Below are 15712 nucleotides of genomic sequence, written 5' to 3'. Positions count from 1 at the left end.
GCCAGTGTCACACTTGTATCACAAATGGATCGGACGCTTCGCCTTCGGAACCAAACACAAGCTCTGGGAGACAACGGAAGTCGGAGGGACCGTTAGCAGAAGCGCCGATCGCCCCCTTTCCCCAAACTGTGCCGGAGGCTCAGGGAGCAGCCTGAAACCGCGCTCGAGGCCGCGCGCTTCATTCAGGCTCTCCTCTCGGAGGAGGAGGCCCCGGCGCGGAGCCCGGGTAACCTCCCTCGGGCACGCGGCGGGCAGGCTCAACCCCGGTCCCCCGCCTCGGACCGAGCCGCCTCGATTCTCCGGGAGGAGGCGGAGAGCGCTGGGCCCCGCCCGGCCGCGCTTGGCTGCCCGTCCTGCTTCCGCCTCCTCCAACCTAGGTGGGAGAGAACAGTGTCGGAAGGGCTCGGGATGTAACACCTGGGGACATCCTACAGCCATCTTCCCCGCGATGGGGGAGGGGGGAGATCTGTGGAATCCCGTGGGAAACCTGAGGGCCGCCCGCGCTTTCGCGGGCCGCGAGCGCCGGAAGGGACCGGGCCCAGCCCCTCGGGCGACCTCTCGGGACGCGTGCGCCGTTATTCTCGAGAGAGGTGCGGAGCGCTGCCGAGCGCGGCCTGGAGGAAGGAGCGGCGCTCCCAGGCCTTCTCCGGGCCTTCTTCCTCAGCCGAGAAAGGGAGGTCCGTGTCCGGAGCCCCGGGCTTGCGGGGGCCAAGAACCTCCCTGCGCCCGCCCCTCCCCCGCCGGCAGAAATTCACCAGCCCCGGGGCCGGAAGTGGTCCCTAATCAATAGCAAAGACTAGTGGAGAGAGCCAGGTGAGCGGGAGGCTCTCGAGGGTCCGTGCAGATTGGGGGGGGGGGGTGGGTTTAAAAATACGGGGACTGCCCGAAAGCTATTTAAAGACCACATTTACACTGCCGACCCGAGGGATCATGGGTATGCTAACACTTGGTGGCCCCACACCGCTTCTGTCCCTAATGCAAGGAAGGGGAGAAGCGGAGGGTCGGGTGATTTAGGAGTGCAGGACTTGAAGCCAAGTCTTGTGACTGTTAGTCAAGCTACCCCTTATCACCACCTTCTAGTTATATTAACAATCCCCTCATTTTACAGGTGAGACCGAAGGGGAGGGACTCAGAGCCCTAGGCCATCCAGATAATAAGTACTAGAGATAATAATTATTCTGAGATGTGGCCCCAGGTGCTTAGGTAACAGTTCTCATTCCACTGCTCCCCCAGTCCAGCTTCTCCCCTGGACCTGGAAGCCATCCCCGGCCTCCCTCCTGAGCCCCTGGACACCCGGACATTAGGAACCGGAAGCCCCAGGAGCATCTCTGCCTGTGTGAGTGGCAGAGACTTTTCCTTGGAAAGACAGAATGGGGCACAATTTGGGAGCATGGATTTCTCATACATACAAAACTCTGAGATTCCAGGAGATGCCAAGTGATGCTCCCACAGCCATACACCAGGTACCCAAGGCAGAGTTCAGAGCAGGTCTCCTGACTTGGAGTAGGGGCCTCTTGGGTGTCAAGAGCCACCTGCAGGCTATTTCCCCATAACAACTTTTTTTTTTTTTTTTTAATAACTTCCTTTTTTTTTTGGCAGTACATATGCATGGGTAATTTTACCCCATAACAACCTAACAAAAGGTTTCTCCATATTTCCAATGCATAGTCCTCGGCATTCAGTAAGTGCTTAATACATGCTCACTGCTGATGATGGTGATGGTAAGGGAGCTGAGCTCCTAAGCTCTGTCTGGAGCCCCTCTTTTCTCTCGCTTGTTTGCAATTTCCGAGCACTCATCTCTATGTAGTTGCTGCCCAGGTGGGAATCTAGCTCCAGCTTCCCTCCTGAGATCCGGGCCTTCATCTCTAACAGACAACTGTGTGTTTTGAACTTGGAGATAAAGGTATACGAGTGTGAGGGACTTGAGCTTGGCAAAGGAGAGCAGGGCTTGACAAAGATATTGTGCATCACAATAAAGTCTTGTTGGGCCAGATTGTGATCCCAGAAATGCACACAAATCTATGGCCTTTTGGGAATCGCAGGTCCACCTCCCTTGCTCTGAAAGTGCTTCCCTGTGCCATTGTTCAGCGCCAGTAGCAAAGGGCCAAGATGAGTGCCCCGTTAACCCTCCCCAGGAACAGCCGAGAAAAGTGGTGCAGTACAGTAGGGAGAACAGCAGCCTGAAAATCCACAAATACGGATTCGATGCTGCACTTGGACACTAGCTCTGAGACTCATTAACTTCTTTGGACCTCAGTCTCCTCATCTGTAAATCCAACCCAGTACATGTTCCCTATGGCACCACAGACTGCTCACACAAAGACTAGAACCAGCTCCTTCCTTCCAGGTGCTTGCATTCTAAAGGCAGCCACAACAGTGATCCAGATCCAAAAAACACCTGTGATCTGGTCAGCCCCAGGAACTTCCCATACCGGAACTACTCCCCCCCCACCCAACAGATTTCATTCTTTCCGACTTGGGAGAAGAGGTGGAAGAGGGGAACAAAGCCCAGTAACTTACTCAGAATTATGCAGTTGATAGGTATCAAAGGTATGATATAAGGCGCAGTAATAACATATACAAAGAGAAGATAATACAGGAGAAATTGGGGAGGGAGGGAACACTCATAATCAAGGGAGATGGGGAAAAGCTTCCTGTGAGAAGTGTCACGTGAGAGTCCCAGGGGAAGAGAGAGGAAGCATTTTAGCCACAAGGGATGGAGACCAGAGGCAGAATTCCTTCCTGCTCTGAAAGTCAATTCTCCACTGGCTGAGAATAAAATGAGATTCCTCCAATGACTTCTTAGTTCTTCCTTGGTTTTCAAATCAATCAGAACTTCCTTAAACAATTTAATTTAGAAATGTCTTCAGAGGGGCAGGGAAGGTGGCACTATAGTGGACAGAGCGCTGGCCCTGGAGTCAGGAGGGCCTGAATTCAAAGATACTTTCCCATGACAGAACAGAAGTAGAAAGTCCTTAAAGGCAATGACTGTTTTTGTTTTTTCCACATATAACTAGCACGGAACAGTGCTTGGAGGGTGGTGGTTAATCAATGTTTGTTAAAATTGCTTAGAATAACATGGCTAATATCTAGCAGTGTTAAGAAACAACCTCAGGGCTTCCAACTTCAAATCCAGGACTCACTTTTCAATACTCTATTGCAGCACCCGTAAGGTATAGTGAATTGGAGTAATAACTGTCTTAATATTCACGCTGGGCAATGATTCAGGGAAGTAGCTGGAAGACCAGTAGGACTTGGGACTAACTGATTCATGTAATTTTAAAAATTTTTAAATTTTACCCCCAACCAAAAATTAAACTTGAAATACAAAAATTAAAAGGAGAAATCAATAATATTGAAAGTAAAAAAAAACTATTGAATTAATAAATAAAACCAAGAGTTGGTTTTATGAAAAAGCCAATAAAATAGATAAACCTTTGATAAATCTGATCAGAAAAAGAAAGAGGAAAATCAAATTGTTAGTCTTACAGAAGAAAAGGGGGATCTTTCCACCAATGAAGAGGAAATTAGAGAAATAATAAGGAGTTACTTTGCCCAACTTTATGCCAATAAATTTGATAACTTAAGTGAAATGGATGACTTCCTCCAAAAATATAGGCTTCCTAGATTAACAGAGGAGGAAATAAATTGCTTAAATAGTCCCATTTCAGAAAAAGAAATAGAACAAGCTATTAATCAACTCCCCAGGAAAAAATCCCCTGGACCAGATGGATTTACATGTGAATTCTACGAAACATTTAAAGAACAATTAGCCCCAATGCGATATAAACTATTTGAAAAAATAGGGAATGAAGGAGTCCTACCAAACTCCTTTTATGACACAGACATGGTACTGATACCTAAAACAGGTCGATCGAAAACTGAGAAAGAAAATTATAGACCAATTTCCTTAATGAATATTGATGCTAAAATCTTAAATAAGATATTAGCAAAAAGACTTCAGAAAATCATCCCCAGGATAATACACTATGATCAAGTAGGATTCATACCAGGAATGCAGGGCTGGTTTAATATTAGGAAAACGATTAGTATAATTGACCATATTAATAATCAAATTAATAGGAACCATATGATCATCTCAATAGATGCAGAAAAAGCATCTGACAAATTCCAACATCCATTCCTTCTAAAAACTCTTGAGAATATAGGAATAAATGGATTATTCCTTAGAATAATCAGGAGCATATATTGAAGACCTTCAGTAAGCATCATATGCAATAGAAATAAACTGCAACCTTTCCCAGAAAGATCAGGAGTGAAACAAGGTTGCCCACTATCACCATAACTATTCAATATAGTACTAGAAACGCTAGCCTCAGCAATAAGAGCCGAGAAAGAGATTCAAGGAAGTAGAGTAGGAAATGAGGAAATCAAACCATCACTCTTTGCAGATGACATGATGGTATACTTAGAGAACCCCAAAGACTCTGCTGAAAAGCTCATACCAAAATGTGTGGGATACAGCCAAAGCAGTAATAAGGGGAAGTTTTATATCTCTACAGGCCTACTTGCATAAAATAGAGAAAGAGAGGGCCAACGAATTGGCCTTACAACTAAAATTGCTAGAAAAGGAACAAATTAAAAACCCCCAGACAAACACAAAACTTGAAATTCAAAAAATAAAAGGTGAGATTAATAAAATTGAAAGTAAAAAAACTATTGAATTAATTAATAAAACTAAGAGTTGGTTTTATGAAAAAACCAACAAAATAGACAAACCCTTACTAAACCTGATTAAAAAAAGGAAAGAGAAAAAGCAAATTGATAGTCTTGAAAATGAAAAGGGTGAACTCACCACTAATGAAGTGGAAATTAGAACAATAGTTAGGAGCTACTTTGCTCAACTTTATGCCGATAAATTTGATAACTTAAATGAAATGGAAGAATACCTTCAAAACTATAGCTTGCCCAGATTAACAGAGGAAGAAGTAAGTAGTCTAAATAGTCCCATCTCAGAAAAAGAAATAGACCAAGCTATTAACCAACTTCCTAAGAAAAAGTCCCCAGGACCAGATGGATTTACAGGTGAATTCTACCAAACATTTAAAGAACAACTAACTCCAATGCTATGTAAACTATTTGAAAAAATAGGGATTGAAAGAGTCCTACCAAATTCCTTCTATGACACAGACATGGTACTGATACCTAAACCAGGTAGATCGAAAACTGAGAAAGAAAACTATAGACCAATTTCGTTAATGAATATTGATGCTAAAATCTTAAATAAGATATTAGCAAATAGACTTCAGAAACTCATCCCCAGGATAATACACTATGACCAAGTGGGATTTATACCAGGAATGCAGGGCTGGTTTAATATTAGGAAAACTATTAGTATAATTGACCATATTAATAATCAAATTAATAAAAACCATATGATCATCTCCATAGATGCAGAAAAAGCATTTGATAAAATCCAACATCCATTCCTACTAAAAACGCTTGAGAGTATAGGAATAAATGGACTATTCCTTAAAATAATAAGGAGCATATATTTAAAACCTTCAGTGAACATCATATGTAATGGTGATAAACTAGAACCTTTCCCTGTGAGATCAGGAGTGAAACAAGGTTGCCCACTATCACCATTACTATTCAATATAGTACTAGAAACTCTAGCCTCGGCAATAAGAGCCGAGAAAGAGATTCAAGGAATTAGAGTAGGAAATGAAGAAATCAAATTGTCACTTTTCGCAGATGACATGATGGTATACTTAGAGAACCCCAAAGACTCTGCTAAAAAGCTATTAGAAATAATTCAGAATTTTAGCAAAGTCGCAGGATACAAAATAAATCCACATAAATCCTCAGCATTCCTCTATATCACCAACAAAATGCAACAGCAAGAGATACAAAGAGAAATTCCATTCCAAACAAATGTTGAGAATATAAAGTTTTGGGGAATCCATCTACCAAAGAATAGTCAGGAATTATAGGAGAAAAATTACAAAACACTTGCCACAAAAATAAAGTCAGATTTAAATAATTGGAAAGACATTCAGTGCTCTTGGATAGGCCAAGTGAATATAATAAAGGTGACAATACTCCCCAAACTAATCTATTTATTTAGTGCTATACCAATCAGACTCCCAAGAAACTATTGTAATGACCTAGAAAAAATAACAACAAAATTCATATGGAAGAATAAAAGGTCGAGAATTGCAAGGGAACTAATGAAAAAAAAAAGTCAGAGGAAGGTGGTCTAAGTGTACCTGACCTAAAGCTATATTATAAAGCAACAGTCACCAAAACCATTTGGTATTGGCTAAGAAATAGACTAGTTGATCAGTGGCATAGGTTAGGTTCACAGGGCAAGATAGTGAATAAAAATAGAAATCTAATCTTTGACAAACCCAAAGATCCCAACTTTTGGGATAAGAATTCATTATTTGACAAAAACTGCTGGGAAAACTGGAAATTAGCATGGCAGAAACTAGGCATGGACCCACATTTAACACCACATACTAAGATTAGATCAAAATGGGTCCAAGATTTAGACATAAAGAACGAAATCATAAATAAATTGGAGGAACATGGGATAGTTTACCTCTCAGACTTGTGGAGGAGGAAGGAGTTTGTGTCCAAGGGAGAACTAGAGACCATTATTGATCACAAAATAGAACATTTTGATTATGCCAAATTAAAAAGTTTCTGCACAAACAAAACTAATGCAAACAAGATTAGAAGGGAAGTAGCAAATTGGGAAAAAATTTTTACAGTTAAAGGTTCTGATAAAGGCCTCATCTCCAAAATGTACAGAGAATTGACTTTAATTTATAAGAAATCAAGCCATTCTCCAATTGATAAATGATCAAAGATATGAACAGACAATTTTCAGGTGATGAAATTAAAACTATTTCCACTCATATGAAAGAGTGTTCCAAATCACTATTGATCAGAGAAATGCAAATTAAGACAACTCTGAGGTATCATTACACACCTGTCAGATTGGCTAAGATGACAGGAACAAATAACGATGAATGTTGGAGGGGCTGTGGGAAAACTGGGACACTGATGCATTGTTGGTGGAGTTGTGAAAGAATCCAACCATTCTGGAGAGCAATCTGGAATTATGCCCGAAAAGTTATCAAAATGTGCATACCCTTTGACCCAGCCATACTACTACTGGGCTTATAACCCAAGGAACTACTAAAGAAGGGAAAGCGACCTGTATGTGCCAAAATGTTGGTGGCAGCCCTTTTCATCGTGGCTAGAAGCTGGAAGATGAATGGATGTCCCTCCATTGGAGAATGGTTGGGTAAACTATGGTATACGAATGTTATGGAATATTATTGTTCTATAAGAAATGATCAACAGGAGAAATACAGAGAGGCTTGGAGAGACTTACATCAACTGATGCTGAGTGAAACGAGCAGAACCAGAAGATCATTATACACTTCAACAATGATACTGTACGAGGATGTATGCTGATGGAAGTGGATTTCTTCACCATAGAGAAGAGCTAATCCAATTCCAATTGATTAATGATGGACAGAACCAGCTACATCCAGAAAAGGAACACTGGGAAATGAATGTAAATTGTTATTTTTACCTCTGAATCCAATTCTTCCTGTGCAACAAAAAATTCGGTTCTACACACATATATTGTATCTAGAATATACTGTAATATATTTAACATATATAAGACTGCTTGCCATATGGGGGAGGGGGTTGGGGGAGGAAGGGAAAAAATCTGAATAGAAGTAAGTGCAAGGGATAATGTTGTAAAAAATTACCCATGCATATGTACTGTCAAAATAATGTTATAATTATAAAATAAAAAAAAAAAGACTCCGCTAAAAAGCTCTTAGAAATACTTCAGAATTTTAGCAAAGTGGCAGGATACAAAATAAATCCACATAAATCCTCAGCATTCCTCTATATCACCAACAAAATGCAACAGCAAGAGATACAAAGAGAAATTCCATTCCAAACAAATGTTGAGAATATAAAGTTTTGGGGAATCCATCTACCAAAGAATAGTCAGGAATTATAGGAGAAAAATTACAAAACACTTGCCACAAAAATAAAGTCAGATTTAAATAATTGGAAAGACATTCAGTGCTCTTGGATAGGCCGAGCGAATATAATAAAGATGACAATACTCCCCAAACTAATCTATTTATTTAGCGCTATACCAATCAGACTCCCAAGAAACTCAATAGAAACTCAATAATTATGACCTAGAAAAAATAACAACAAAATTCATATGGAAGAATAAAAGGTCGAGAATTACAAGGGAACTAATGAAAAAAAAGTCAGAGGAAGGTGGTCTAAGTGTACCTGACCTAAAGCTATATTACATAGCAGCAGTCACCAAAAACCATTTGGTACTGGCTAAGAAATAGAACGGTAGATCAGTGGAACGGATTAGATACAAAGGACAAAAAAAGGGTACATCTATAGCAATCTAATCTTTGACAGACCCAAAGATACCAATATTAGGGACAAAAATTCATTATTCGGAAGAAACTGTTGGGAAAACTGGAAATTAGTATGGCAGAAATTAGATATGGACCCACACTTAACACCATATACCAAGATAAGATCAAAATGGGTCCATGATTTAGGCATAAAGAATGAGATCATAAATAGATTAGAGGAACAGAGAATAGTCTACCTCTCACACCTGTGGAGGAGGAAGGAATTTATGACCAGAGGAGAATTAGAGATCATTATTGACCACAAAATAGAAGATGTTGATTACATCAAACTAAAAAGTTTCTGTACAAACAATACTAATGCAAACAAGATTAGAAAGGAAGTAACAAATTGGGAACATATTTTTAAAAGGAAAGGTTCTGACAAAGGTCTCATTTCTAAAATATATAGAGAACTGACCCTGATTTACAGGAAACCAAACCATTCTCCAATGGATAAATGGTCAAGGGATATGAACAGACAATTCTCAGATGATGAAATTGAAACTATTTCCACTCATATGAAAGAGTGTTCCAAATCACTACTGATCAGAAAATTAAGACAACTCTGAGATACCACTACACACCTGTCAGATTGGCTAAAATGACAGGAACAAATAATGATGAATGTTGGAGGGGATGTGGGAAAACTGGGACACTGATACATTGTTGGTGGAGTTGTGAAAGAATCCGGCCATTCTGGAGAGCAATTTGGAACTATGCCCAAAAGGTTGTCAAACTGTGCATACCCTTTGACCCAGCATTGCTATTATTGGGATTATATCCCAAAGAAATACTAAAGAGTGGAAAGGGACCTGTATGTGCCAAAATGTTTGTGGCAGCTCTTTTGGTTGTAGCTAGAAACTGGAAGTTGAATGGATGTCCATCCATTGGAGAATAGTTGGGTAAATTGTGGTATATGAAGGTTATGGGATATTATTGCTCTGTAAGAAATGACCAGCAGGAGGCATACAGAAAGGCTTGGAGAGACTTAAATCAACTGTTGCTGAGTGAAATGAGCAGAACCAGAAGATCACTATACACTTCAACAACAATACTGTATGAGGATGTATTCTGATGGAAGTGGAAATCTTCAACATAAAGAAGAGCCAACTCACTTCCAGCTGATCAATGATGGACAGAAATAACTATACCCAGAGAAGGAACACTGGGATGCGAATGTAAATTGTTAGCACTACTGTCTATCTACCCAGGTTACTTAGACCTTCGGAAGCTAATAATTAATGTGCAACAAGAAAATGGTATTTACACTCATATATTGTATCTAGGTTATATTGTAACACATGTAAAATGTATGGGATTACCTGCCATCGGGGGCAGGGAGTGGAGGGAGGGAGGGGATAATTTGGAAAAATGAATAAATTAAAAAAAAAAAAGAAAAAGAAAAAAGAAATATCCATTATAGCCAAGGCTTCTATTAGATAATGTAGAAAACAGAAAACAGGATTCCCAATTCCTGCTTCCAAAGACCTTTCAGTCTAAAGAAAGCAGAACTGAACCAAGAGACTAAACTTTCATTATGCTACACAGAGAGCCATGAAGGGGTTGTTCCTAGTGTTTTAAATCAGTGAAGGAGAGAGATGGTCAACTAAGAAGAACTGCTTTCAGGACTAATCTTATAAAAGTGGTTATTAATAAGAAAAAAGAATAATTCAAAAGAAAACAATAATGAATGCAAAAAGGCCAAAAATAGTATGGAAGCTAATGCCTTCACATCAAAGGAATCATGACAAAAATTTGAAAATCAAACAGGGGGCAGCTAGGTGGCGCAGTGGATAGAGCACCAGCCCTGAATTCAAGAGGACCCGAGTTCAAATCTAGTCTCAGACACTTAACACTTCCTAGCTGTGTGACCCTGGGCAAGTCAATTAACCCCAGCCTGGGGGCGGGGGGAGATCAATCAAACAATAAATATTTATTAAGCACCAACTATAAGATAGGCACTATGCTAAGCTCTGGGGATAAAAAAAAAAAAAAAAAAAAAAAAAAAAAAAAAAAAAGGTAAAAGACATTTCCTGCCCTCAATGAGCTTACAAATGAGTAAAGAACAAATACAGGGAGAGTAAGATACATGCAAAATAAATAGGAAAGAGTTAAAAGGAAGAGCACAACAGTGGAAGAATAAAAATCAGACAAGAGAGAGGGAGAACTTAGAGGTGGTATTCTGAATATTGAGTATTTCAGTAGGAGTTTAGATTATAAATTCATAGATCTTTTAACTAGAAATACATAAGTATAATCCCATCATTTTACTCATAAAATAAAGTTAAGGTTCATGGGGGTTACAAAATTTGCTCAATACTCATCCCTTGTTGGTGGAGTTGTGAATCGTCCCAATCACTCTAGAGAACAATGTAGAACTATGCTTAAAGGACTATAGAACTGTGCATACTCTTTAATTCAACAATACCACTACTAGGTCTAACTCCAAAAGGTCAGAGAAAAGAGGAAAGGACCTATGTGTATAAAAATATTTATAGCAGGTCTTTTTTGTGGTTGCAAAAAGTTGAAAATTGAAGGACTGTCCATCAATTGAGGAATGGCTGAATAAAATGTGTTGTGTGGCTATGATGGAATACTTTAGTGCTATAAGAGATTATGAACAGGAGAGTTCAGGAGGGAGGAAGAAAGGAAGGGAGAGAGGGAGGAAAATTGCCTAAGATCACACAGAAAGTATGAAAGCAAGGGGAATAGGAAGGTGGACTATCGGAATCTAAAACCAATTTTTTGTTTCCCACCCGTATCACCTTGTCTTCCATTCTAGCATAGAACTAAGACACAAAAAGCGTTAAATAAAATTTGTTTTCTTACCCTATCCCCTTACTCACTGCAGCTGATGGCTTTGCCCATTACCCAATAGCAATTGCCCATTGTTCTTAAATGTCCCTTGGGCAGGCTGTGAACGCCTTCTCAGAATCACATTTTAAATGCATAAAATATAATGCACACGATTATAAGGGAAAACAATTTTACTAAAATACAGCCATCAAAAAATGGAGTCCAGATGAAGAATCTTTATTCTGGGTTAAAAGGGAAGGGAAAGTTATTAGCAGAACAGAAATAAGGATTTTCTTATTTGCAGATATCTCAAATACGCACACACCAATGAGATGGTGTTTCGTCAGGCTTGGGGAAAGGCCAGAAGTGAAGTGGATCCAGACTTCAGCTCAAGGGAAAAGCGAATTTCTCAGTGACCGAAGCTGCCCACCGAGAGCCAGGGGAAAGAACTCTGAGCTTGGAGCCAGAGGGTCTGCTCTCCCCTGTTTGCTACTTGCAAACCTTAACCTCTCAAGCCTCTTTCATCACCTGAAAAGCAAGAGGGTCCACCCAGTAATAAATAAGTAGCCACTTTTGTACCTCAGGCAAAAAACACCGAAGGGCCTCTCCAATCAACTCAAATCAACCAATGTTTGGGTGGCTGTCAGGATGCTGGGAAGATGCCCCTGGGGAGGGGGCCTCCCATGGGATTAGCACAGAGAAGGCCCGGGGAGAAGCTCACAGGGAGCTTGCCAACTTCCTATTTTCACTAATTATCCTCAAAAGTGTTAAGCTCAGAGGTTTCCTTGTTGCTAAAAAAACAACTTTTGCTTTCTGAATTTCAGCTGTTTGGAGGAGAATCCCCTCTAGTGGGGCCTTGCTCTAGATACATGAAGGAAGGGGAATGAAAAAAGCTGATTAAACACAGGTGTTGATGAAGCCCCAAACAGAACACAAGCTCCTTGAGGGCAGGGATGGCCTTATTTTTGTGTTTCCATCCCTGTTCCATCCCAGATAGTGTCCCTGGTATAATAAGAAAATGGATGATAAATGTGTGTTGCTTCAACAAGTGATTGAACAGAAGCATTCTTTGGAAAGGAGTTGGTCTTCCTGGCCTTCCCATCCAACCCTGAAAAGCCAGGGGCTCAAATTCTGTGACAACACTGCTCCATGGGGGGTTACAAAGTTGTGTTAGAGGCAGGTCTTCCAGCCCACCCCTGTTAAAAGAAAAAGCCGCCCTTTGCCACTGTTCCCAGATTCTCCTAAAGCCATTGGTGAAGGACCAGTCCCTCCCCAGAGAACCTTTTGATTTATACTGCAATCATGGTTACATCGGTGTGAAGAGGAAATGTTTTTCCTGTTGAAAACTGTTTGCATTTTTGTTTTTCTTCCCAGGTTCTTTTTACCTTCTGAATCCAATTCTCCCTATACAACAAGAGAACTGTTCGGTTCTGCACACATATATTGTATCTAAGATAGACTATAACATATTTAACATGTATAAAACTATATGCCATTTAAGGGAGGGAGTGGAGGGAGGGGAAAATTCAGAACAGAAGTGAATACAAGGGATAATGTTGTGAAATTACCCATGCATACGTACTGTCAATAAAAAGTTATCAAAAGAAAAAAAAAAAAGAAAGAAAAAAAGGAAAGTGATAAATGTTGGGAAATCAAAGTAAATATATGCACAAATAAGAAAGCATGTTAATGGTTACATAGGAGAAAGAACTTCCCTGAATGCCATGAAGAAAACTGGTTCACTAGAGTTCGATTACACAGGACATACTTCCCCTTTAAAGGAGTTTACACCTTTAGTCTTCTGAAAGGAGTTTACACCTTTAAAGGAGTTTACACCATTCTCTGGGAGTATAAAAGGAGCCAGGATTCAGGAAGAAGAGGATTCGAGATTCTACCTTCTCTCTGGCTGGATGTTCCAGAAACCTGCTCACAGAGAAAAGGATTTACAGAAAAGAAACCTTCTCCCAGAGAAGGATCGCAATTGACAGACAACAGGACACTACATTTTGGCTCCAACTCGAGGCAAGGACTGTTGCTTACCCTGACTCTGGCTGATTCGGAGCCCTTCAGAGGGGGCAAGCTTGGACTTTACATTTTGGCACCGGAACAGGGCGTCCGGCGTGGGAGCTGGGGTACCATCATGGACAAGAAGCGGAAAAGCCGCGTTGTGATCCACTCTGACATGGAGGACAGCAGCAGTGATGAGAACCTGGATCAGGAGCTCTTGCCCCTAGCCAAACGGAAACGGAGTGACTCCAAGGAGGAGGAGCAACCTGTTAGTCAGCCTGCCGCTTCTTCAGACTCTAAAACATCAGACAGTGATGATGAGTGCACAGTTGGAGGTGCAAAAAATAAGAAAAAAGGAAAAACTAGGAAGATAGAGAAGAAGGGAACCATGAAAAAACAGACAAACAAAGCTGCTTCCTCAGACAGCTCTGACAAAGACATCTCAGCTGAGAGTTCAGCCCCTGAAGAAGGTGAAGTGTCTGACTCCAACAGTAACAGTTCCTCCTCCAGCTCAGATTCAGATTCTTCTTCTGAGGATGAGGAATTCCATCATGGGTATGGAGAAGACCTCACGGGAGATGAAGAAGATAGGGCCCGTTTAGAACAAATGACGGAGAAGGAGAGAGAACAGGAATTGTTTCACAGGATAGAAAAGAGAGAGGTGCTGAAGAGAAGGTCTGAAATGAAGAAGAAATTAAAAATAGCCAAGAAGAAAGAGGAAAAGAAAAAACAAGAAGAACGAGAGAAGAAAAAACTTACACAGATTCAAGAGTCCCAGCTCATGTCCCATAATAAGGAGCGGCATTCCAAGCAGGATAACAAACTAGACAAAAAATCTCAGGCCATGGAAGAACTGAAAGCAGAGAGAGAAAAACGGAAGAATAGAACAGCTGAGCTGCTTGCCAAAAAACAACCATTAAAAACAAGTGAAGTTTACTCTGATGAGGACGATAAGTCCAGTGAGAAGACAGATGGTTCATCTAGGATGACATCATCTGATGAAGAAGAGGAAAAGGAAGAGGTTCCTCCCAAATCCCAGCCAGTTTCTCTGCCTGAAGAGTTGAACCGAGCGCGGTTATCCCGGCACAAGCTGGAACAGTGGTGTGTCACATGCCTTTCTTTGCTAAGGCAGTCCCAGGATGTTTTGTGCGGGTTGGCATCGGCAACCACAACAGTAAACCTGTCTATCGGGTTGCTGAAATCACCGGCGTGGTAGAAACACCCAAGGCTTATCAGTTGGGTGGCACTAGGACAAATAAAGGATTGCAGTTGAGGCATGGCAACGACCAGCGAGTAATCCGCTTGGAGTTTGTCTCAAACCAAGAGTTCACAGAAAGTGAATTTAGGAAATGGAAAGAGGCGATGCTTTCTGCTGGCCTGCAGCTCCCTACCTTGGATGAAATCAACAAGAAGGAAGTGTCCATTCAAGAAACTTTGAATTATCAATTCAATGATCGGGATATCGAAGAGATTGTAAAAGAGAAAGCGAGATTCCGAAAAGCTCCACCCAACTATGCCATGAAAAAAATGCAGCTTCTGAAGGAGAAGGCCATAGCAGAAGATTTGGGAGACCAAGCCAAGGCGAAACACATCCAAGATCAACTGATTGAGTTGGAGAAAAGGGCAGAGGCCCTAGATCGGCAACGAACAAAGAATATTTCTGCCATCAGTGACATCAACCAACGAAATCGGGAGTGGAACATTGTTGAGGCTGAGAAAGCCCGTGTGGCTGAAAGTCACAACATGAAAAATCAACAGATGGACCCCTTCACTAGGCGGCACTGCAAACCGACTATCGTCTCCAATTCCAGAGACCCTGCTGTTCAAGCTGCCATCGTGGCTCAGCTGAACGCACAATATGGCTCGGGGGCATTACCAGATGCTCCTAAGGAGATGAACGAGCACAAAGACATCGACTCTAAGTCAGCCAGTGACCTCTCAGAGGACCTGTTCAAAGCGCATGATTTTGATGTGAACATCGACTTGCAAATTCCCAGTTGGGAATTAAAGACACTGGCCATCACTCCAAAGGCTCCCCCAGCCAACGGTGGTGCCCCCAAAAGATCTCTGAATTTAGAAGATTATAAGAAACAACGAGGACTTATTTGAGCAAGCCCAGCCTGCTGCTTCGGACCCTGCATGCGCCACGAGGATGTTCCTCTTCTCCTCTTCTCCCTCGGTTTGCCCTCTTTGGGCTGGAGCGGCAGGGGTGCTGGGAAGGACTTAGGAACATGTATTAAAGTCCCATTTTGTGATGATTTGAGCGTGTTCTTTGTTACCTACTTCTAACATGTATTAGGATACTATGTCTTTATGGAATCGTGTCATTATGTGTAATATCTAAATCAAAAGAAAGGGGGGATGTTGGGGTCTTACTAGGTGGTAATAATCAAAAAGGCAGCTCTTGATGTTGAGTTGTTGGGTATCAGCCCACTTGTGGCTCCGTGGCTAGAAGGCGAGTGGGA

The 15712-nt window shown here is 41.4% G+C and overlaps 1 protein-coding gene across 1 annotated transcript; it reads left to right on the top strand.

The window, feature by feature from the left end:
- The first annotated feature begins 448 nt into the window (after window positions 1–448).
- Window positions 449–15478, top strand: LOC141550132 (RNA polymerase-associated protein RTF1 homolog). Its single transcript, XM_074280433.1, is given in 5 exon segments — window positions 449–765; window positions 1234–1336; window positions 2043–2158; window positions 12942–14349; window positions 14352–15478. Coding segments are annotated over 5 exon segments (2949 nt in total). The 3' UTR covers window positions 15357–15478.
- Window positions 15479–15712: the final 234 nt, after the last annotated feature.

The sequence above is a fragment of the Sminthopsis crassicaudata genome, chromosome 1 (assembly GCF_048593235.1).
Source record: "Sminthopsis crassicaudata isolate SCR6 chromosome 1, ASM4859323v1, whole genome shotgun sequence".
In the NCBI taxonomy this organism is placed as follows: domain Eukaryota; kingdom Metazoa; phylum Chordata; class Mammalia; order Dasyuromorphia; family Dasyuridae; genus Sminthopsis; species Sminthopsis crassicaudata.
Note: the sequence above shows the minus strand (reverse complement) of the source record. Positions and strands in the feature narration are given on the sequence as shown.